This window comes from Nipponia nippon, unplaced genomic scaffold (genome assembly GCF_047370975.1).
Source record: "Nipponia nippon isolate SJK-2023a ecotype South Korea unplaced genomic scaffold, ASM4737097v1 scaffold_7, whole genome shotgun sequence".
Taxonomy (NCBI): domain Eukaryota; kingdom Metazoa; phylum Chordata; class Aves; order Pelecaniformes; family Threskiornithidae; genus Nipponia; species Nipponia nippon.
Window position 1 is genome coordinate 24,193,282 of NW_028262391.1, and position 23,005 is coordinate 24,216,286.

General features: G+C 40.3%; 1 protein-coding gene across 2 annotated transcripts in view; it reads left to right on the forward strand.

Moving 5' to 3' along the window:
* Positions 1-711: 711 nt before the first annotated feature.
* Positions 712-23,005, forward strand: part of CAB39 (calcium binding protein 39) — a 44,061-nt gene continuing 21,767 nt past the window's right edge. Inside the window, exons 1-3 of one of the 2 annotated variants that reach the window (XM_087740164.1) lie at positions 712-912; positions 2,613-2,701; positions 22,596-22,752. In XM_087740164.1, coding sequence (XP_087596290.1) covers positions 22,639-22,752 — 114 coding nt within the window. In that variant the 5' untranslated portion in view covers positions 712-912; positions 2,613-2,701; positions 22,596-22,638. The remainder of the gene's footprint in view (positions 913-2,612; positions 2,702-22,595; positions 22,753-23,005) is intronic. The other variant, XM_087740162.1, reaches the window with a different exon arrangement.

Consider the following 23,005-nt stretch of genomic DNA (forward strand, 5'->3'; position numbering starts at 1 on the left):
TATGAGTATGACCTTCCAGGGACACAGAAACAGCCCGAGCCCTTCCACACCGCGATGGGAACTAGCAGAAAACCTTCGGACTGTAATTCACCGGCAACCCGACGCGCGGGGCCGGCTGAAGTCCAAGTCCAAGGCACGATGCTGCGTCACAACCCCACAGCTGAGCCCTGAGGTTTGCGACATGGGAAAAAAGAGTTTTCTGACAGCGCAGAGGGTGCAGGAGGTTGGGGCAAAGAGGAGCGGGGGAAATAATAATAATAAAAAATAATAAATAAAAACGATAAAACAATAAATACTAAAATTAAAATAATAAAAAATAATTAAAAGCATATGAAATACTGAATACTAATAAAAATCAAAAGAAGACTAATAAAGAATAAGAATAATAAAAAATAATAAAATTTAAGTAACAACGAATAATAAAAGGAATAAAAATGGATGTTAAATGCCAACACCACGCAGCCCGCGGGGCGGGGGGCCTTGGCGCGGGTGTCCCACCGCCGGCGCAGGGCCGCCTGGCCGCGGGCTCCCCACCCCCACTCGCGGGGGCGGGCACGGGGCTCCGTGGGGTCCCCGCCGCCGCCGCACGGGTCCTGCGTGGGCGCCGCCCTCGGCCCTCCGCGCCGGCAGGGGGCGGTGGCGTGCGGCAGCGGGCGGAAGCGTCGTCGCGCTCCGCCGCTCGCTGCCGCCGTCGCCGCGCTCCGCCGCCGGGCGAGGGAAGGGCCGCTGCGACGCAGCAGAGCGCGGGGCGGGGGGGGGGAGGGGGCCGGGCGAGCCGGGGCCGCGCCGCGCCTCTGCCTGCAGCTGCCGGAGCCGCGCCGCCAGCCGCCGGAGCCGGGGCGGTCGGGCCGCCAGGGGCAGGCCCCGCCGGACACGCCGCCGAGGAGGCGCCAGGCCGCGCTCCGCACGGAGGTACCGAGGCGGCGCGGCGGGGCGGGGGGCCGGCGGCGGGTCGGAGCCAGGCCCGGCGCGGCGGGCGGTGCGGGAGGTGAGGGGGGCCAAGGCCGCCGGGCCCGGCGCGCATTGTCCGCCGCTGCCCCCGGCGCGGGGCCGAGGCGGGCCGGGAGGCGGCGCCGCCGCGGCCGGTGCGTGCGGGGCGGCCGCTCGGGGCAGGGCCGGGCCGGGCCGTGCCCTCCGGGCCGCGGAGGCCGCCGGGGAGCGCGGCCTTGGCCCGGCCGGTGCCCGCCGCTTTCCGGCCCTGTCTCGCCGCTCGGCGGCGGCCGGTGTTGGGGGCGAGCGGCCGAGTCCTGCCGGGCAGATTGGCCTCGCTGGCGGCCTGGGGAGGGGGGCAGTGCCCGGCTGGTACCGGCTTCCCCGGGGGTCTGTGCCGCCTGGGCTGGGGGGTGTCCGTCCGTTCGCGTGTAACAGCCGGAGGCAGCCGGGAGGGGAGGGCAGAGGGCAGTGTCCGTGCTTCGCCGGTGCGGCAGCGCCTTTTATCCCGAAGTTCCTCAAATACCGTGTCCGGGTAACGAATTAACGCGCAGAACGGCGCAGCGTTTACCTCAGCCCGCAGAAGCGGAGCCGGTTGTGGGCTGGGAGGCAGCCGCTGCTGCACGGCGGCCCTCGGGACCGGCAGCGGGGGGGAGCGCCGCGCCCCAGCCGGGCGGCGGGGCGGGCGGCCGTCACCGGGGTTCGCCTTTGGGTCAGCTGAAATCCCCGCTTCCTTACGTCCTTTGTGACATGAAATCATTGGAGGTGCGGAGCAGGCACTGACTTACGCAGTCCTCTCAATGCCTAGGTCTAAGGCCTCTTCCTACCATTGTTAGTCATGTTCGTAGTCCTAATAGGCCTCTGTGCAGAAATAACTGTATGTGAGGGCTGTTAAGACCCGAATTTTTTTGCAGACTACCCCACAGAAAGCTAACACAGCGTGATCTCTGCGTTCCATAGAAGAAAAAAAGTTTTTTCATTGTTTTTTCCTACAAATCTGTGAAATACTACTAGTACTGAAACTAGGATGTATTCAGTATCATCTCTGGTGTTTTTTTTTTTTTTAGATTTTTTTTTTCTTTTAAAGAAAATCTAGTTTTTGGTAAGTGATCATGTAGGTGCATAGGGCTTATTTAAAACCGATATGCTGTCTTATGGGAATGGTGTGATTTAATTTGCATGATGAGTCAAAGATTAAATTACATGACCTAGGCTCTTCAGTTTCAGTGAGGCAAGTAACAAAGCTTGGAAGAACAGTTTAAATGTAGATCAGAAATGAAATTTGATTTGCTTCAAAATATTGTAAAGTTTTGCGTGTGTGTGGTTTTTTAAACTTACCTGTCAGAAACTCTAATTCAAGGCCCTGTGTTTTTCTTTCAGCAGTGTAGTTCATCATCAGGAAATGTGTCTTCCTTTTTAACGTGAAGAGCTCATGAAATCACATATTGTCAGAGGAAACTTAACATCCTGAGGTTATGCCTTGGCATCTAAGCTTTTAAATAATAGATTTTTACTATTTGAAACACTGTGTACCTTTAGTTAATACCTGTTACCTAATACCTGTTGATGTGGCACATGCCTTTAACTGCACAGAAAAAAAAGGCCAAGAAGTATTCTGTGAATTAGAATAAGCATGGTACCTCTTTCAGGGTCAGAAATAACTTGATTTTTTTTTTTTCCAGTTGTCCTGTACGAATTGGCAGCTTATCGGATCTGTGAGAGTGGCATGAGAGATCTATGATTCTATGTTGCCCTGTGGCACTCTGTCTTGGTAGGATTCTGTCTGTCATGGGCTCGCTGTTGTAAGAATATTATATTTTACAGTTAGCTTCATGGTTGTCTTGTGATGTGAGAAACTATTGAGTCAGCTAGCTAGTATATGCTTGGCTTAAATGTACTTGTATTTAAACTGTAATCTCGATGGTAGTGTGATATACATGTCGTTTGGGACTTTCCTTGGTCAGACAGAAAAAATACCTTAGTACAGAAGGAGATTGTGTCCGGTCGTGTTGGGAGCAAGCAGAATAAAGGTGTTGTAATGTAAGTTTGTATGTGTGGACTAATGTGCTGCTGAATATTTCTAAATGCTGATAGCATTGATCTTTTTCAAGTTAATTGTGCTCTCTTATTTATGGTGACGCAGAGTTCTGAAACTTCGTTGCGTTGTGTAGGCATTTAATGCATGGTTGTAGACGGAGAAGTGTGAAACAGAATTCATGTTTTTTTTAAGATACGTGTATTTATACAAAGGAGACTAAATAAAAGTGCCCGTTAATTAATACTTTGTGACAATATGTCTTTGAGAGATAATTATGCTCTTTGGGTATTATCAAACATAGACAAATGCGTATTCCCTGTGGGGTGTGATAATATTAAGAAAACTCCACCTCTTGGAATTCCTTGATTGCTTTTATGAAACATTTATTCAGGAGGGAATGGTATCTATTTTGCAGTCTACCGTGGAAGCTAATGCGTTGGTCTCTTACTAATTAATGGATGGTAGTTGAACGAGACCTTACTGTTGCGCCGTACATGCTGCACTTTCTAGGTTTTTTTATGGCATTTTTGTGAATATTAGAATTACCGACTAGTGTCCTCCCTTCTGAATCAATTCTGTATTGAGTTTTTGTAGATTTAATGAGATGTTTGCAGCCTTAATTTTTGTGTAAAACCTTTCTGAAAGGTTTGATAATCTCTGTAATGCGCTTAGAGGCTTTAGACACTTGCTAAAATGATGTCTTTTTTTGCAGTGCATGTAGAGTTTTGGAATGGCGCTCTAATAGTTGATGCTGGTTTGCAGCCAGGGGCAGGAAGGAGCCTAGATGACCTTTTGAATTCCCTTCTGACCCTGCTTTTCTGTACTTCTGACACTTTATAATACAGTTTATTAAAGCGTGATTACCTTTGTCTAATTGGAGGCATCTTGCAGCTTTCTATCGAAAATAAGATTTGACTCATCTGCTCCTTCAAAATTAGCAGTACCACAATAGCCTGCAGCTATTTATGTGAATAATGTGCAAAGCAAAAACATGAGTTAAATTTCAAATATTGTATTTTTTACATTGTGTAGTTGAAATCTTGTAAATTTAGCAATTTCTGGTAAGGAAACAGTGGGCTATGTGCACTTCTAACACTGCTTCTTAGCTGCAAGTTGAAGGCAGATACTAAAGTCATTGTGTTCACTGTAACTGTATTTTTGTAGCTGTAGATAAACCTCAAGCAAGATGAAAAATTCCTGTTGCTATTAGTGGTCAAGATTGTGCTGTTCTAACAGGAGAACTTCTAAAATGCTACTTCCCCAATTTGTTGTCTAATTTAGGGTGTTTATTAGTCTGAATTGTTTGCAAGTTTGGCTCTCGTTCCCTTCCGTCTGCGCTCTCTCTTTCCCCACGTTTTCTCTCAGTATCATGCTGCTTGCACCACAAGATGTAGAGGTGTGAGCTAGAAGGAAGCTGAATGTCTTCAGTTAGAAGGTGAAACTATGCTGAGATCCCTCCCCACCCCCCAAGTGCAAACACAAAGGTTAAATTAGAAGATGAGGCTGTCTTGAATTATTTTAACGGACCGGAGCTCGGCTTTTAAATGCATGCTTCAGGAGTACCTAAGGCTTAAACTGGTGTCATGTGAGTTTGGTCTTTTTTAGCCTGAGCAGATTTGTGTGCTGTCGTTATTCCACCTTATGATAAAATGGCACATTCATTTGTCCCTATTTAAATACTGTTTATAAAGGATTGAATTCAGGATTGATCCAGACTGGAAGCGGCCAAAATACTTTGTGTTTACAGGAGTAGCTGTGGTCATTCCTCAGCAGCCTTCATAGCCTGTGTTTTTTTCAGACAATATTAATTTAGAAAGTAAATTGCTTAGGTTTAAATAAATAACTGCAATTTCCTTTCTAACTCCCTTGTTCTGAGTATTCTAGCTAATACTTCATATAGTCAAAAGACACTATAAAAAGTTCCTGACTGTGGACTTCAAATCTGCTAAAAGGAAGCAAATTTTAAGCCTATCCACAAGTGCATAAAATTCTGTGGGAAATCGCTGAATGTTGTAGCTAATCTTTCTGCTTATTGGAAATCTGCTACTTCTAATAAAATACCTAGTTCCTTTCTAAAGATCTGTTCGCTCTGTAATTCTTCCCTCCCCTTCAAACACTCAGAGAATTCATTGCTGAAAGGTTAAATATAGCAAGACAGTTCAAAAATTGAGAAGTTATAATTAGCACAGAACTGTAGTATTAGTGTAACATGTTTTTCTAAGTTCAGAAACATCTTTGGATGAAGTTATTTAGGAGTTACTACTTGGACTTATTTTGAAATGTTCAAGTATACTGTCAAGTGTTTCACGGTGAAATGGCTGCATCAGTGAAAAATCGCTGTGTGCTGCTTTTGATCCTTACCCCGTTGTGTATTTTTTTTATCAATTTGTACTGATAACAAATTCATTTTTCTTACTAAAAGAATGTAGCTAAAAGTTTAACTGCAAACCCTGCAAGATTTGAAACGTGACACTTAAAAATAGCTAAGATAGAACTTGGCTATAAATTAAATTGAATTAGTGTGTCAACTTTTCAGGGAGTTGAATATGCACAATTGCAAGAGAAGTACTTATGTTCAGTCATTCATGTGTGCAAAATGCCTTATCTCTTTTGAAGTTATCTGTGTTAAAACATATAATGAAAAAATTGAGAAGTGTTCCCAGAAATGTGGAATGCATAATCTTTTTCTGGCTGCTAGAGGTGCCCAGGCAAACAGCTGACATCTGAAGAAATTCCTTTCTGAAAAGTTTTTATTGTTTTATTTACTGACTTTTAAGTAAAGCATGCTAGTACACAGAAATATGAAGACAGCCTGTTGAACAGACAGTTGTGGAAGGCCCTTCCGTCTTGCCAGACGGCTCTTGTGTCTGGTGCCGCCTCGGATTTTGCCAAGCAGAAGCTGACTGTGCGACTTGCCTTGTTTTTCTCCTTACTCACCTGGGAAGGCTTACCATGGATGGATACCGTTTTTTCAAGTATTTGTTCAGAGCCATGCCAGCTTCCCAGGTCATCTGCTGAGGAGGTTGCTTAAAATAAAAATCCGTAGACATTGAATTATCAGTAGCATCTTGTATGGTATGATAGATGTGTGTGCTGATAGCACATATTCAGAGCATCCTGCTGCAATGAAGTCTCTGATCTCTTCTTCTTGGTAAGCAGTTTCAAGAGTTTTTGCTACAGTTGTAGAAATGAGGCAAAAGATACTTGTGTCATTATATTTTACTTTGACTGTTACATGTGAAGTATTCCCTTTACTGCTTTGGCAGATGATGGTCCTTTTAATACATGTCAAAAGATTTTTTTTATTTTTTTTTTGCTTGATATATTGTAATGGTTTATAAAATTAACCAGCATATAACATTTTGACTTTATTGAATGTCATGTAGACAAAGAAAAAGCAAAAGAAAAGTTTGTTCACAGAGAAGTAAGATTTTAGAAAAGAAAATGTAAGGGATTTTATTCTACCTGAATGAGACCTTAGTGATACAGACGTGCACTGAGTGTAACACAGGTGAGCCCTGAGAAGTCTCTCCCACACAGTTTATGAATGCATCGTTCTTCTAACCTGTAACACCTGCTATTCAAGTCCTAAGTTTCTTCTGTCCGGAGATTGGTAGTGATGGAGAAACTTTATGGAGAAATTTAAAGAGATACCTTGTAGGGCAGAGAGTTGAGGCACAGTTCTTGATAAAGACTTTGTACATGCTCAGTACTGTATTAGAAAAATGTTGGGAAAGTGAAGTTAACATCTCAAAAGTTAGCAAATATTCAGAACCTCACTTTGCTTATACTGACTTGGTACAAAAAGTTTGATTACGTGATTGTTTTCAGTTTTTTTTCAGCAGGACCTTTTGTTCCATCAGTGCACAAGGAATGCTCAGTGAAGGGGCATCCTTTGCAAGTACTTATTTTGTCACAATGTATTATTTAGTCTTTTGCTTTATGGCATAAAACTCAGTTCTCTGAGTACAGGAGGATTCAGGTCCTTGTGGTTTTTTCATTGGTTCACAGATACTAATGAAAGTACATTTCACAGTGTTCTTCAGCAGCATGGTGATTCTCCCCTTTTTCAGATAACGGTGCTTAAGCACAGAGAGTTTTCTCCTGTGTTTGAGTGCGTGACCTGACGTGTGTGTTGCCTGGTGGAGCACTTGAGAGCTTACACTTCCAAAGCTTTTTTTCTGGTGGCATCCATTAATGATGTGAGATTCAGTTGCCTAAACATAGATATCTAGTATTATTTTAGATGCTCCAAGGCATCTGCCCAAGACAGGTAGAAGGTTTGTGATTTTCTGAAGGGTCAGTTGGAGACCAGCTGTGCTGTTCTAGTGTATTTGCAGTGACATTCGTCGTTCAGGCACCGGAATTGCTGCCGTGGTATCAGTTGTTAGTCTCAGAATCTCATTTTGGGCTCCCAGAAGAGGATGGGTACTTAAGTAGTGACCACACGTTAGGTGCTTGGGTTATGTGTTGCCTAATGAGAAAGGAAGATTCAAGGTAGAATTCTGCTGTCCGGGGCAGTACTTGAGTCTTGACTGAGGGACCTGGTTTTGCTGTCCTCGGCCTTGTTGCATGCTTTCCAACTTCAAAATCAAATAAGGAAAAGTTCCTATGGAAAATTCATCTTTTTTGTAGTCTGATACAGTTTGTCAGTGGAAGGAATGAAGGCTTCTCTTAAAAAACGTACAACTGAGGAAAACTAAAATAATTAAGATAATTAGAAAACCTTAAATCTTGAAGTGTTGGGTGTTGGATTTGAGGGTCTTGCTACTTGAATGTGAGAAATTAAGCTTGTCTTAAAATATGGTCTGAAAGCAAACACAAACTTCAGTGACCAGGTCAACTAGTCTTTTTCCATGGATTTCATGGATAATGATCGACAACGAAGGAAGCTTCTTGAAAATATTCTATGTTTTCTAAACAAGTGCTGTTCTGGACGTGATTATTTAGATTTGTAATCTCTAAGAAAAGCAGTATATTGACTCATCAGTATTGACTAACATAGTTCCGTTTTACATCTATAATTGACATTGAGCAATATTTAAACTCTGCTAACTCTGTAATAGGGTGGAGCTGGAGTAAACAGATTTTCTGTGAGGAACTGCATCCATTCACAGAGCAGTTTGGGCAGAGTCCTGGCATAGCTGTGCAGTCTGACTGGTGTTACTCTTAACCCATGTGTTACGGTGAAAGGATTAACATCCTTAGATCCAAAAGAGCCTCCTTATTTCAGGGTTATGGAATATTTTCCAAAGAAGTCACAATCACTTCAGGGCATTTGTGTGTGATGACAAACTTATGAATGTATTGAAGTTTTAAATTCTGTTAAAGAATTGCATGCCAGTTTTCTTCATTCCTTTAACTTGGAAAAAACAGCATCCAACCCACCAGCTTTCTAACTGGTGACTGTAGTTATTCCTTCCTACCTGTACATACACATTTTTATTTATCTTAAAGAGAAATGAACTCTGTTCAGTAAGCTTTCATTCTTGTTTGGGAACTTTTATATATATATAAATATATATATATATATATGCGCGTGTGTGCATATGTATAAATAAAAAATGTTAACAGCCACATAGGCATGGATTTACAGTATACATCCAACAGAAGATGGATTATGTTTTTTCCTTTGAGGCTGACCATGCAAAGCTTTTTGCTTCCCTTAGGAATTTACTGAATAAGGTCTCAGCTTTGCTGTGATTGAGTTGTTGGGAGCGGAGTCTGAAGAGCAGTTCTGCTCTCCCCCAGGCATTGGCAGTCGCCCCTCATGTATTTATGCAGGTTGAGGACTTAACAGTATCAAATCTAGGAAGAAATGTCAAATCTGTGTTTCAGAATTAGCTGTTCTTGAGCTGTTTAGTGAAGAAGGAGAAGGCTTGTTGGCCAGAAATACAGAATCTGTCCTCTCTAAATGGGTTATTTTTAACTTTCGGGATGACTTACAAGCATTGAAAAGTCTTAGTAAGTACAGCAGAAGTTTCTACAACTTGTCACGTCTGTTTATTATGGTACTCTGACTTTCAGTGTTGTGGATTCGTGCCTCTGAGATTTATACCAAAACTGAGAAAAATCAGGACTTTCATCAAGTCCCTAAATTAGACAACCAAATTAAACCAATTTTAAAATGATTGTGAATGGGAAAATTAAAATCTATATTTTAGGAGCTAAAAGGGAAATCTGGATAGTTTGAAAAGCAATAGTGTCTTTCACATTATTTAAATACTTTTGACTTAGTAGTGAAAAAAATTATTTTAATAGATATCTTAATTCTGTGAAGTTCCCTGATTTACTTCTGTATCTAATGGGATAGTTGATCAGATTCCAAAACTGTCACTGCATGCATTTTATTTTTGTTATTTTTAGAAATTTTAAAGATACCATTACAGATTTTATAACCATTTTACCATTATAGAATTTATAACCCATAGTACATTTTGACTGCAGTCAAACCTTAGGTTATAGTTTTAAACCACAGTCTTGAAAGCATAACCTTACCATCTCCTTCTTAAATTTAGCATTTTCCTAATATGTTGATTACTTTTGTCACTGAAAATGGAACTACAGTATAAAAATTTTCTCAGAGAATTATGGTTTCTTTTGGCTCACCTTTGTAATTAGAACGAGTCTTTTAGCATAGAAAAGATTTTTTTTTTTTTTTAAACCATTAAAGCTTTTGAATAACTTCAGAGTTTACCAAGGCTGTGAATTTTGATAGCTGCAAATTTTTATTTCTAGAGTATTTGATTGTTTGATTTAAGGGCTCGTGTTTGGTTGAAGCCTCTTGGTGATGTAGAAAGCAATGAGATTATACTGTTGTAAACTCCTATCAAAGTAATTTTTATAATCCCTTATTTAAATAAAATTAGTGTTAAACTGGTGCACCATTTAACAATTTTAAAGGGTTTTTTTGGTTTGTTTGGGTTTTTTTCCCCCACATAGCCCTAAGGAAGAGAAGGGGTTGACAGGATGCTGACATAGCTGAAATAATTAATAATACACAATGTAGGAGTTTAAGCATCAGCAAAAATGCAGGCATTTCCACCTGAGCTTGGTGTCAGCCCTTTGGAAGATCTGCCGTCCTTTGGAACGATTTTTTCAGTAGTTACAGAGATGATGTATGATCATTCCGTGGGTAAACTTGTAGAGCTGATAACTTCTTGTGGTAGTGTTCAAAGTTTCTCTTGGTAGCATTACACAGTAATTGCATGAGAGGAAAGTTGGGAGCTTTTATTTTAGTATTGCAAAACAATTTGATAGTTCCTTTTTCCAGTCCAACTCTTCTTAGCAGATCAGATAAAGGAACTGTCCCTCAGACATGCTTCAGTTTTTCCACTGTGTTAGTTGGCCTAATCTTAGTCGCTTCTTGTTACAAACCTAATTTTTTACTTGCTGTCTCTAGACTGGAAGCCTTCACACATTTTTGGTTTGTGGACCTCTAGGTGTGTTGCAGGAGAGATGCCGACTATGAAAGTATCAACAGTGCTGGTTTTAGTTACATTTTGTGAACCCTCTGGGCTGTTCTGCCTTGGAGAATCAACATCTACAACAGCTATTGCTAGCTGCGTTGAAGTAAAATCAGTTGGGAAGTCTTCCTTTTGGAAAGATACCTTTCTGCTGTGGTATTCCCCCTGCCCCCCCTTTTTTTAAATGCAAAAATGCTTTTTGAAACTTCTGGGCAACTTGTCTTAGTTGTAGCAAGCAGGAACTGTAAGGTATTTTCTTGTGAGTTTTGGCTGGAATAAATTTAAATGTTAAACATTTTATGAGGACCTTCTACCCACCTGTCCCAAGGTTGTTATTTTCTTGTATTTGTTACTGTGATGGAAACAGAGAAGTTCGCTTGCCATGGTGGGGTCTACCCGGAAAGAGAACTCAAGTGTCCCCAAAAGGGGAAGACAGATGAAATGTAGCATGTATGTATACGTGATGGATCACCACAGGCATCTGGGCACGTTGTTTCTATTCTATTTCCATTTAATGTACAAGTAACTTTCAGTAACTGGAACTCCCAGGTGGTGCCAGGAGGAAAGAGGACTTTCACGTGGGTTTTTCAGGAATATCTGCCTTTTCAGAGTGTGTATGCTGACGTATCCTGCTGTATCTTAGATCTTTGGACTGGCAACTTGTGAGTCATCGGAAGGACTCTTAGTTAGGTTGGCATGGTAAGAGCTTGGAGACATTTTGGGGGGCAATCTAGATCATTCCCCCTCCTTGATTCCTGTGCTGCAGAGCATTTCAGAGCATGGAGTTCAGGGTTTAGTTGAAACTCCTTTCCCTCTGTCTCAAAATATTTGCTACAAAAGGAAAATACAATGGCATGGTGTTAAAAGTTCTGGCTCTCACCTCATCTCTGCTGAAGGTTTGGGCCATGGATAGTTCTCCTAACCCTGGTATGCATCATCTCTGCCCTTAAATATATTTTTCTGTGCTCTGTGATCTGCCTTGCCCCAAAGGAACACACCTGTCTTGGCAATTGAGGTGCAATGTGGTTTATGTATCAGAAATCAAATCCATTAGTGACTTTGAAGATTTAGACCAAACATGTGAACTGGCATGAGAAACATAGGTGGTTTGAGGAAACTGTGTAAAGGACACTTTTTTTACAGCTGCTTTAGATATATTGTGATCTTGAAATTATTTATGTGGAATTTCTGTATCGCTGTGGCTGGTTCTTTTCTTGGGAGAATGGAGTGAATTATCCTTTAAGGTTTTGCTTGCTTGTTTATTTTTTATTATCATGGCACACAGTTTGATCATCAATTCAGTAATGACTTGTAGTTTGGTTGAAAAGGGAGATTATATTATGAATATGTTTTCTCTTTCCTGAACCCATGACAGTTTTTTCAGGCTAAATTTCAGGCAACTACTTTTCATAAGATTATTTCTTACAAACGCACTGATGTCTTGGTATCAATGAGGTGTACATCTGCACATCACAGATGTGTTCTGGCCTATAATGTGTTGGTGTCCCGTCCCCCCCCCCCCCAGTTTCAAGTGATGCCCATGAAACTAATTCTTGCTCTTGACTATTCAGGGAAAGGAGAAGTTTCTCCTGGCTAGCCTCTGATTTTGCTGATCTTCGTGCTGTTTTCCCATCTGCCACATAGTCCTTGGTACAGCGTACTCAAGAGGAAGCAGGGATTTTCATCTGAGGATAAGATCGGTGAAAGTTCCATACTAAAAGATATCTCCACACAGCCAGCTTGGGAAAATTGGGCACTTGATTTATGGTGGTACTGATGTTGGTTTGGCAGTGTGAAGGAAAGAGCACCCTTCATAAAGGTACTTAAGCAGTAAAGCCCTAGCACAGTTGTAGTTATCATGGTCAGAGGTTGTGGTTTTTACTAATATAAGCTGTATGTGCACTAGTCGGATTTACCAACAGAGCTGTGTCAGTAAACCCTTTGTATTGTCATCAAAACTGTGTTTTAAGTGTCAGGGACTATGGCAAAAAAATAGTTTGGCAGAAAGCAAATTTGTCAAATGGATAATGACCTTATGGATCAGCTCAGATATTGCCTGTACATCAGCTCCTAGTACTAGGTAAGAGATAATTTAAGGAAAAAAAAAAGTTAATGACTTTTTTTTCTTTACTGAATGAGGATGTAATGAACTAGAAGGAAGGGATTCAAACTAATGACAGGGTCATGATTCTGAGTCGTTTATTGATTGCCCTCTCCTGCTTTCTCTGTGACTCAGTACGTAACTCCCATAGGTTATTTGTCAGGAACTCCCTTTCACAGAGGAGATATGTAATCATTGAATAATGTGCCAAGTTCTCTCAGTTTCGTGTAGCAAGAATCAGCTTGGATTCATGAGAGTTGATCTCAGAATAATTTACATTTTAATCTTTGTCACGCCAATGAGATCTCTCAATAGAGGTAAAAGTGGCAGAACTGAGGAGTCATCCGTGGTCTCAGAGTCACCTCTGAAGAGTTTGACCAATTGACTCGACATCTTTTTGCAGTGCAGCTTGCCGTGCCTGTTGGTTTTGGGTTTCAGCCCTAGTTATGTCAAGCTAATGCACAAATGTAAACCCAGAGACATTCAGCTATGCTTGACTACATGTCATCTCAGCTAGCTTGTAAAGGGCTGTTGGGACTGAGGTGAATTGTACAGTTGTCTAACGTAAATAGTCTTTAATTGTGAACTCCCAAATTGATTATTTTGGAAGGGAAGCCTTCAGAGGTGTAATATGTCAAAGCAGAGACTGATGTAGTGTGTTATATTCTGCCTATGGCAGGGGCCAGTAGTAATCAGTTAGGGAAGATGGATACTCCTTGGTATATCTTCCCAGTTCTTAAGTCAGTGTTTTTAGGATGTTCCTGAGCTACATCGGGATCAGTGTTTCATAGCCCATTAACTTCATGCTTTAATGTCGTCGTTCCGTAAGTGATCTTGTTCCTTTGTAGGTTATATTTATTAAAGGTTTGTTTTTCTTCAGATAAATTATATGAAGAGCTATGATGTGTTGAACTTAGATAAACTTAGGTTGAACATTAGAAGTTTCTAGCAGGCCACAGAATTTGGTCTCCAAAGGAAGTAAAGGAAATGTTATTTTAAAAGTAATACTATGACATGGTTCTTACTGAGACTACATTTGGGTAAATACTTTATCCATTTTGATTTTTTTTTTCCTAGCTTTGTTACTTGTGCTTCTAGAGAATGGCTTTACTGAGTGTAGTTTTTTGTTTATTGAGTGAATACTCTCTAAAGAAGATTGCACCTTAGAGGATTGCACCTGGAGCAATCCCAGGACCATTCTCGCAGTTTAATTGTTCTCAACTTCTCTTCAAAACAAAACGCCCAAAAAGCGCACGTGCATTTCCCTTCCTATCTTGTGCTAGTACTTACGATTCTCATCCTCCTTCCTTACGTAACTAATTCATGTTTTAGGTAATCTCTTTTTCCTCTGTCCATTGCACCGGCTTTCTGGTTAAAACTAAATGCTGATGTTGTGGTGCTGGTGGGGTTTCCTGTCCTTCGCCTGTGCAGTTTCTGATATTCATACAGCCGTCTTTAGTTATTGGAACGTGTTAACTGTAGACGTATTGCACTATGTGAAATGAAGTCAGAGATTAAACTGCAGTGTACTTTCTGGCTCCCCTTTTGCCACTTCTTCACTCTCAAAATTAACCCCTAGGTGGATATCAGAAATCTGATGCAAAGAGAAAATCTCTGGAAAGGAATGGGAATAATACATACCAAGGAATAGAAATAGTTACAAAGGAGACTCTTTTGCGTTGCATGTTTGCTTCCAAGGGTGGGTAGAATGGCACGTACATAATTGCAGCATTTTGTGTCATGTAACAAATATTCTGGGTTTCGTGATGATGCAGTAGAGGCATCTGAGCCAACAGGGGATTGTAATGCCAGGTTATGAGAAAATTATTTGAGCTTCAACCTGTCCAGAAGTGGGCATATCGTCTGACAACTTTTCTTGAAGCTTGAAGTAAGTTCTTTTTTGTGCGCAGTGTGTTAGAGAGAGTAGTTACTTTTTGTGGTGAAACTTGTGATTATTATTTTTTTAAAAACATATTTACCAAGGAATGGGTGAGGCATTTACATGCTGGTCTGTATACCATCTTGCAGTATAGCAGTAAGGTTTGTGGGGAAATGAATGGGTGGGGTAACTAAACAGTACACCAGGGAAAGAAGCTGAGTCATAAGATTTCCTTGAATATGGAGAAAGACCTGGGATCTCAGATACTAAGCGTTAGTATTAACAAGCTTTTGTGCTCATGCTGGATCTCTGAAGCCCCTTAAAGGCAGCAGCCTTGTTTAAAACCAATTTCTACTTAAGTTTCTGCAAAAGCTCTGTAGCTGTGTGTTAAACTGCAATGAATATAATAACGTACAAGTTACAAAGTGTAACGTAGTTTCAGGATGCCACAGCGAGCAGTAGCTGCCCTCCTCTTCCCCCAGCATGGTGCAGGTGTCTGGTGGAGAAGCAGGCTCTTGAAGAGGCAGAAGGATCAGTGAAGTAATTGAGTGGCAGGAGAGAAGCCTGCTTAATGAAAGGAATTGGCAGGCATTTGGTGCTAAAGAAACGAGCAGGGCTGTGAACTGCTGGGGACTTAATTGCCTTGAAATTTTTAGAAAGCAAGAAGCTATCTCACATTATATATTTCATTTTTACGTAGAAATTTATTTTCCAATTTTTCTTTTTTCTGAATCCATGGAATTGATCTTTTTTGTTCACTTAATTGTTCATCTGTGTTACAGCAGAATTTTTTTCTTCATGATTTTCATTTTACTCTGAATTAAGTTACCATTCTTAGATAGGGTATTTTGTTCCCATTTTAAACTTTAAATGGGTCACACCACAAATAATTCTGTGATGCAGAGTCGTGAAACTGCTTTTGAATCAGATTAAAGCTTTTGTGTGCTGCAGACTTGATAGAACAAGTTAATAGTGAATTTAAGCAAGATGCTAGTGTTCAGCGGTGGGTGGGACATGCCAGATATGAGATGAACATGCCTGTCTTGCAAGAAAACTTATATGTATAAATTGTGTTCCTCGCAAAATGTCACAACAGATCCAAACAGATCATTGGTTGCTTTAGCCATTTAGTATGTCAAACGTTTTACTTCTTGTATGTGAGACAGTTGATGTAGCCCTTCTATCCACATTTTAAAGTTATGTTGAAAGAAATGCTGAAAAGATGTGCAGTAGTATTTAGAGGATAGCAAAAATGCCTTAGAGCTGGAGTAAACTCTTAAGATTTTTGCCAGCTGGTAGTGCCAGTAATTACCATTTACAGCCATGGCCATTCTGTTTATGACATGCTTATGCAGGTAAACCGTGGTTATACTAAATAGTTCATGCTGGAGCCCTGAAATAGATTGAGATGTGGCTTCTGCTCTTTATCAGTCTCATTTCCTCCATGATAGGAAGGTTTTGCATGTGAGGTTGTATTAGTAAACTATTTTGGATGAGAGGCTGTCATGTTTCAATTCGTTTAGCATATAAAAAAGAAAATTGAAACATGATTTTGGTACAATGCTGAGGCTTTAGAAAATTGTTTAATCTAGTGGGAAACCACATATCCAGAACCAGGGTACTGAAAGATGTAGTAGACAACAGCATGTGAAAAATGTGGAAGAATGTTTTAATAATGAATGTGAGTACTCAATTAAAATAATGTACTGAAGGAAATGATGGATGCTGCCTTCGGTCAGCTGTACTTCTGCAATTAGAAGTGGCAAGGCCTTTCAGGAAGACATGCTGTAGCCCGGAATTTGCAGTGGTGAGCTGGCAGCGGTATTTCGGATGCTTCGGAGTGGCACCTGGCTGCTGTCCTGCCGTGCTAGCTACTGCACGTGCCCTGGTGCAGCGCAGGGCAGCTACAGAAACTGCAGTCAGTAACTTAAGTCTGGCTCAATACTCTGATAACCAGTAAAATTCTATAATCTTGTACAAGAGGGCTGAATAGCTAATATGGTGTCTGCTTCTGGCTTTGAAGTGCTTGAATATTCTTTTCCCAAGGAGCATGGTACCTTGCATAAAAAATGGTTGTTGGATCAAAGGAATGGCTGTCAGTCGTCCTTCTGGATGCAGGGCATGTCTGAGAGTGAGGCAGTGCTTTTAAAAATGCATAATTTCTTGATCTGCTTCTGTTTTTATCATTCCAACCAGACTTCACAGCGGTGAATTCTAGCTAAACTAACAGCCACTTGTAACAGTAAGACCTGATGAAAACTGATTTACGTTATTGTTTTCAATACTGGCTTAATGATCCTTGTTAATCCAAGGGCATACAACAAAAGAACAGGTTCTAAGGGGAAATCAGTTCTATCAGGACAAACACTCGCTGGCTGTGTTATATTTTTAATACAAACGTGCGTCTCTAGAAAGATGCACCGTGTTTTGTCAGTAATAGACTGATAAATTGTCAATTAAAAATCCGTATACAGAGTAGACCCAACTGTTTCTTGTGAATCTAGGTATTTTGCCTTTGTTGACTTGTTAACTTATTTTACTGTATTTACTTAAGTCAATCTCCTATGTGTTATTAACACTGTTGAATGTAATCCGCACGTGATGTGATTTCAGGGTAGGGGCTGGCAGCCTCCCTCTACATGGAGGAGGAGGTGGTGGTGTGCCCTTCCCTCCTGCTGGCCCCAGCCCTCTCCTCCCCTCCTCCCTTTGTTGGGCTGGCTCTGGCTTGCAGCTGAGAGTGCCTTGTACTGGACTGTCTTAAGAACCTTTCAGAAATCTTTTTTTTTTTTTTTTTTTCTTTCTTATCCCCTCAGTTTTGTTGGGTTTATCTTCCGCCATTTTGGTGAGTTCACTCGGCACACTGGTCATTCAGAAAAATATCGGACCACTCAAAATAACTCAAAGTAACTGATGGAGAGCGACCTTCCCCCTTCAGTCCTGATGTTGATTCAGCTCCAGCCTTACCATGGAGTGCCAGTATGGTGAGATCATGAGATGAGGGAGCTGATTCACAGCTACTTGCTGGTCAAAGGGGTGTTTTTTCTACATTCCCTAGACTACTCATTGCTTACTTTCCTTTTACGTGTTAGTTTTCTGATAGCGTAGTGAGTTGAATCAGCTCACGGATAGGTCAGCTGGCCCTGGTGTAAAAGCAGGGGAAGGAGTGCGGCGCTGGGAGCAGCAGGGGAATGGGGTGTCCCCGGCGGTGGTGGCAGCCAGCTGTTGGGTTGGCTCATTTGTCTTGGGGAACCTTACTGTTAATTATTTGGCCTTATTAAAATTATGATGATTTTGCTTGATCTTCAGCAGTTTTCTTCTTATGTGCACACTAACTGGATGTTACATGTGCTTTTTCACTCGGCTTGGATTTTTTTAACATGTGCAATTGTAGCCAGGAAGTGGCCAAAGGGTTTTTTCCTCCTCTTTTCCTCATTAGGAGCTTATTAAAAGCAGTCACCTTAAACTCTTGGTGTGTAAACAAGGCAACAAGATCTAGCTGAAGACTTAATATAGCACAATTAAACTGTGAAGCCTACAATAGAATAAGAAATTGATTTTATTGTACCTGGTTGTTTCACAAAATTGGGAATGTAGGGTTTTTTGTATGTTATTTACGTAGCATTTTGCATGGGGCAAAGGCGGATGTTTGCTCTCCTGAGCTGGTATAGTGTGAATTCATTTGATGCTTTATTTATGAATTATACTTCTATGCAGAGAAAAAAAAGTTACAGCTTTTTTATGTTGTGGTGATTCATGGTATATCATAAGCAGAAAGGCTGAGTTTGCTTTTGTGTCTTTCCTTATAACAGGTAGTATTCCTTTACCTTCATTATAGCTTTAAAAGCCTGCATCAGTGAGTCTTCAGTGCTGGCAATTAATATGTCTGTGGAGTAACTCTTTGCACGTGCCACTGCAGTCATGAGCATTACTGTACTGTTTCTTGTACCAGTATTTTTCTTGAAAATAGTCATGCAGGCATCTTACAATATGCTTTATTTAAAAACAAAACAAAAAAAACCAAAACCCCCACACCACCTACAACAGAAAAACCCTTCTACGGGTAAGTAATCAGGTTTTAGACTGTGGCACACATTTCTGTTATATAGGTAGCACATTTTCTGACCCTTCAAATTAGAAAAAGTTATAACGATTACAAGAGAGAGCATACTCCAGGCTAGTGAATCTATTCTTTAGAGAATTAAAATTTATTAAAAGAGAGGGATTTGTTTATTGTGCTTCTGTATTTGTTCTTGCAGCAATTTTTGCTGCAAGAGGGCTGGCCTCACAGAGAAACGCTTTTAAGTGTTGTCTGCTTAGTTAAAAAAACAATCTTCTATATGGAACTCATTAGTTTTAAATTGGACATTAATTGATTGTGTGGTCAATGCAGCAAATAAATATAAAGCCTTACACATAAAGCAAACACTGCACGGATGCATGCTGCATTGACAGAGCTGGAAATTATATACTATCTGAAACAGTGGGACTACTATCTCTTGTTATCACAAAAGCCCAAATGTCCCAGCGTTCCTGAGTGTGTGTCAGTTGCTCTGTGTCAGTTGAGCTTAAATCTCTGGGTATTTGGCTGCATGCCATATTAATTGTTTGATGGTCCATTTGGATTTATTTAAGATTTCTAAATGTGGCCATGATACCAATGCTTTGAGGACCTTAAATTTTGTTACGTTTGGTATTGGTGAAATAAAACGCATGCCTAAGAAAGCCTGAGTTTTGTATCATATCGTTCATGGTCTCTTTTGACAAATGTATAAAAGCAGTGAGGTTTCTGGGAAGGTAAGATAAAGCAAAGCAGTCCAGCAGAGCACAGAGGTAGCCATATACTTGTTGCAGTTTAACTCTTCAAGAGTCCTGTGATCCCTTTCTTAAGCACCAATCAAAATTTTACCATGAATTTGCAAGGCAACTAGGTGCTAGTAATGTGAAACAATTCTCATTTGACATGATGTAAGGTCTGTTCTTATTTACAGAAAATGTCATTTGCTGTTGTTTCCTTTTTTTCTCGTTTTGCAGATGTGGGTGGTTGCAGTTCTTTCCGATCTCACACAGATGTTGTCATTGTCTATTGTGCACAGAGTGCTGCTTGGGGTAGTTTTGCTGGGCTGAAAAGGGAACAGCCTGTCTATGTTCTCCTCACTGCATGAAGTACAGCTCTGAGAGACAAAGGGCTGCTCCTGATTTTTTTTTGGCAGCATGTGGCACAGGTTCTTCAGTAATAGAGTTTTGCTTCAGAGTTGGTGCAGTCTTCAGGCTTGAGGCCCTAGAGGAAGCTCCTGGCAGTGCCACTGCATTCCTTCCAGTAATAAAATTGAAATAGCAGAACCAATGCATTTATTCCATTTTTTGTAATAAATGAAAGACCTTGAAGCAAAATGTCACCTTCAGTAATCAAGGATGTGGATTTCCTTCTTACTGGTGCTGGCAGTCTTTCCTGATTTTTCTAAATTGCGTATGAGAAATGCATACAGGAACTTACCTGAATTGGGAAAAAAAATGTTTAGTATAAAAATGTGCTAGTGAACTGTTATTAATTGATTATTTTCTATTAGATATGCTAGTACGTACAGTAAAACTTGTGTATGCATGTAGGTGTATCCGATTTATGCAGAAACTGGAAGGTTTCATGAATAAGTCAAAGTGGTAGACTATTTTTAATTTAAAGAAGAAATTGAGCACTGTCTGGAGGGAGATCAGGTTTTGCAAACCTAGACGTTTGGCACACCATGAGGACAGTTGTTTGCCATTGTTCTGTATTTCTATGTTATATATGTTATCCATGTTGTCTTTTAGTTTAGAAATAACATCGTTGTGATCCAGAAAGAGAGTGTGCAGAGACATTTTCTTGGTTTTGATTTCTTCTCTTTGTGTATTGCTGGAATACCAGGTTTTGTGATTCCATATAATATTTTTATTTTCTCAAAGAACTGTTTTGATTCCTACTGGATTTTATTCTGTTTTAACACATAATGCAAGGAGTTAAGACTAGCAACTTTGTGAGCCAGTTGGGCTCTGTTACATGGGCATAACCGTCTTCCAGAATGAATATGCTGAGTAGTTGTTAAATACTGTTATTATCAGTGATGATATGCAAGCGTGAAAGAACCCAGCATTGTTCTCAGGGCTCGTCTTAATTTGGCAGGGGTAGTAATCAAAGGGGGAGATAAAGGGACCATTTCAAATGTTGCTGTGATGCTCGAAGTATGTCATCTATGTCATGGAGAAATTGTCCTTATTTTCACACCTGTCTCTTTCTAGGAAGAAAAATTCCTGTGTGAAAATTCCGTAGTTTTCATTAAACATTGTTTTAAATGCCATTAAATTTTCATTAAATAAAAATGAGTAGTCACACTTTTCTTAAAGGTAGGTTTCTGTTCCACTACGTGTGACACGCTTGAGGCATAAAATTCTCTTGTCTAAGACGTGACCTGTGGGCACTTTTTTATCTCTTAGGGTACCAGTCCTGCGTTTGTAATTTCAGTGTTACAACCCCTTCTTTGTGCAGATTATGAATGAGAGACTACTATAACAAGACAATTATTATACTACAAGATAAAAGCAACAGAAAGTCCTTGTGATCTGTTAAAGAATGGAAATGGCTGGTGGAAGGTCTTGTTTCAACCTTCATGCTGATAACTTCTATCTGAAAGTAATCTGATTAAAAACAACCTACCTTATGCTTTTTATCAGCTGTGTTAGGTCAGCTGCAGGCATGGAACAGTGAAGGTATGATCTCTGTAGCCGGTTGCCTGAAATACCTATTTATGGAAACTTCCTTGGCTAAAGATCTGAGTGCTTCTGTTCTTCACCTTTAAATTGTTGCCCTTGGGCCAGCCCAACTTGTTTGTGTTACAAATCAAAATAACTCAAAAATAGTATCAAATTGGTATTTTTAATCCTTGATCAAAACATGATTGAGTAACATCAGGATTAACATTTTGGAGTTCATAGTGAATGAGCTGGTATTTTAATCAAGGATCAAAGCGCATGGTATTAGATAAGAAACTTTAACATGTACTGGTTATAGTTGACTTGTTACTAACTTCACGGACATTGTATGGAGATAGAAATTACTAACTTCCAGGGTAATATCCCTTCTTTGTGATGACGGTGTAATCTCTGCTCTGTCAGCTTCAGCTGTCTTTTGTGTCTAGCAGAAGTAGCACTGTCAGCATTTTTAATGCAGGATTTCCTGTTCGTTTCTGTCTAGATTAGAGTTCTAGAAGTATGCTTTATGGAATTCACTTGTAAGAAGTTTTTATTCTTGTTTAAATGGGGGTGTGTGTTTAGTAACAAAAGCTTTTGTATACTCATTTATACTAGTAATACTTTTCTGTTTTGTACACAGAAATTAATATGTGTGTGTGTGTGTAAAAGCAAATATATGTAAATATACAGAGGAATTAATGTATTTGGATTCAAGAGCAAAATATTTTTAGGGAAGGAAAATTGCTCCGATAAGAGAGGTTTTGTCTTTTTGAAAAACATACATACCAGGTGTTTGGTGTTAATGTTTTCAAGTGCCTTATTTACATCTCTGTTATTGGTGAAAAATTTTGTTTCCCATAAAATGAGTGGGAGTGAGACTGTATTTCAGTATGAAGTTACAGTAATACTGATACAGAAAAGCCAGGTTGTAGCAAGTGTTTTGACATAGGAATAAGCTGCCGTCGGCAGCGTCGACTGCATCATGCTTGTAGCTTTGCAGTCTACTTTGCATTTGTTAGGGAATGAATATGGGTAAAAGCATGTACCTGGACAGTTGTTGCAGAGCTACCGAGACATGATGACTTGTGTGTCAAAGACCTAATATAAGAAGGCATTTTGCTTGATAGCATTAATTGGAATAAATTATCCTTGTTAGTCTTGCCCATATGTGGCATTTGTACAGTATATGGCTTTGAATGTAATTAATGTACTCTTTAATTTGTTCCGGTAGCATAAGATACTGATCTTAATGTGCGTTCTTAGATTCTATATCTTGTGTTTTAAAAGAATGAGAAACACAAGCATTTAAGTTTGTTATGGTAAGCTCTACTTCAGCTGTCAGGGATGTGTATTCCACGTATGAACACCTTTGCTACTCTCTCTTGATCTTCATGTGTGTTGTTATACTGACCTCATGTTTCTATTTGTGACGTGCTTTTTTTTCTCCTCCTTTTCCAGGTGAAGCAGGAGCTGTAGTAGGAAGACCTTGTGGCTCGCAATCATGCCATTCCCTTTTGGCAAGTCCCACAAGTCTCCTGCAGACATAGTGAAGAACCTGAAGGAAAGTATGGCCGTTCTAGAAAAGCAAGATATCTCTGACAAAAAGGCAGAAAAGGTACAGTAGGGACTTTCCAATTCCTGAACAGTAATTGAAAGGGGGGAAAAAAAAAGAAATTTACAGCTGTTGAAACTGAGTCAATTAGGAATTATTTTTGGGTTTTATACTCTGATAAAGGGTAAGTTATTATGTACCTTTGAACAGCTCTGTATCATGTTGGTTGCCTTTGCGTTTTTATGTCACTGGCAGCTGATAAGATATTTAAAATAATTTGGTTTGGAACTGTAGGACGTTGCATTCTTTAATAAGC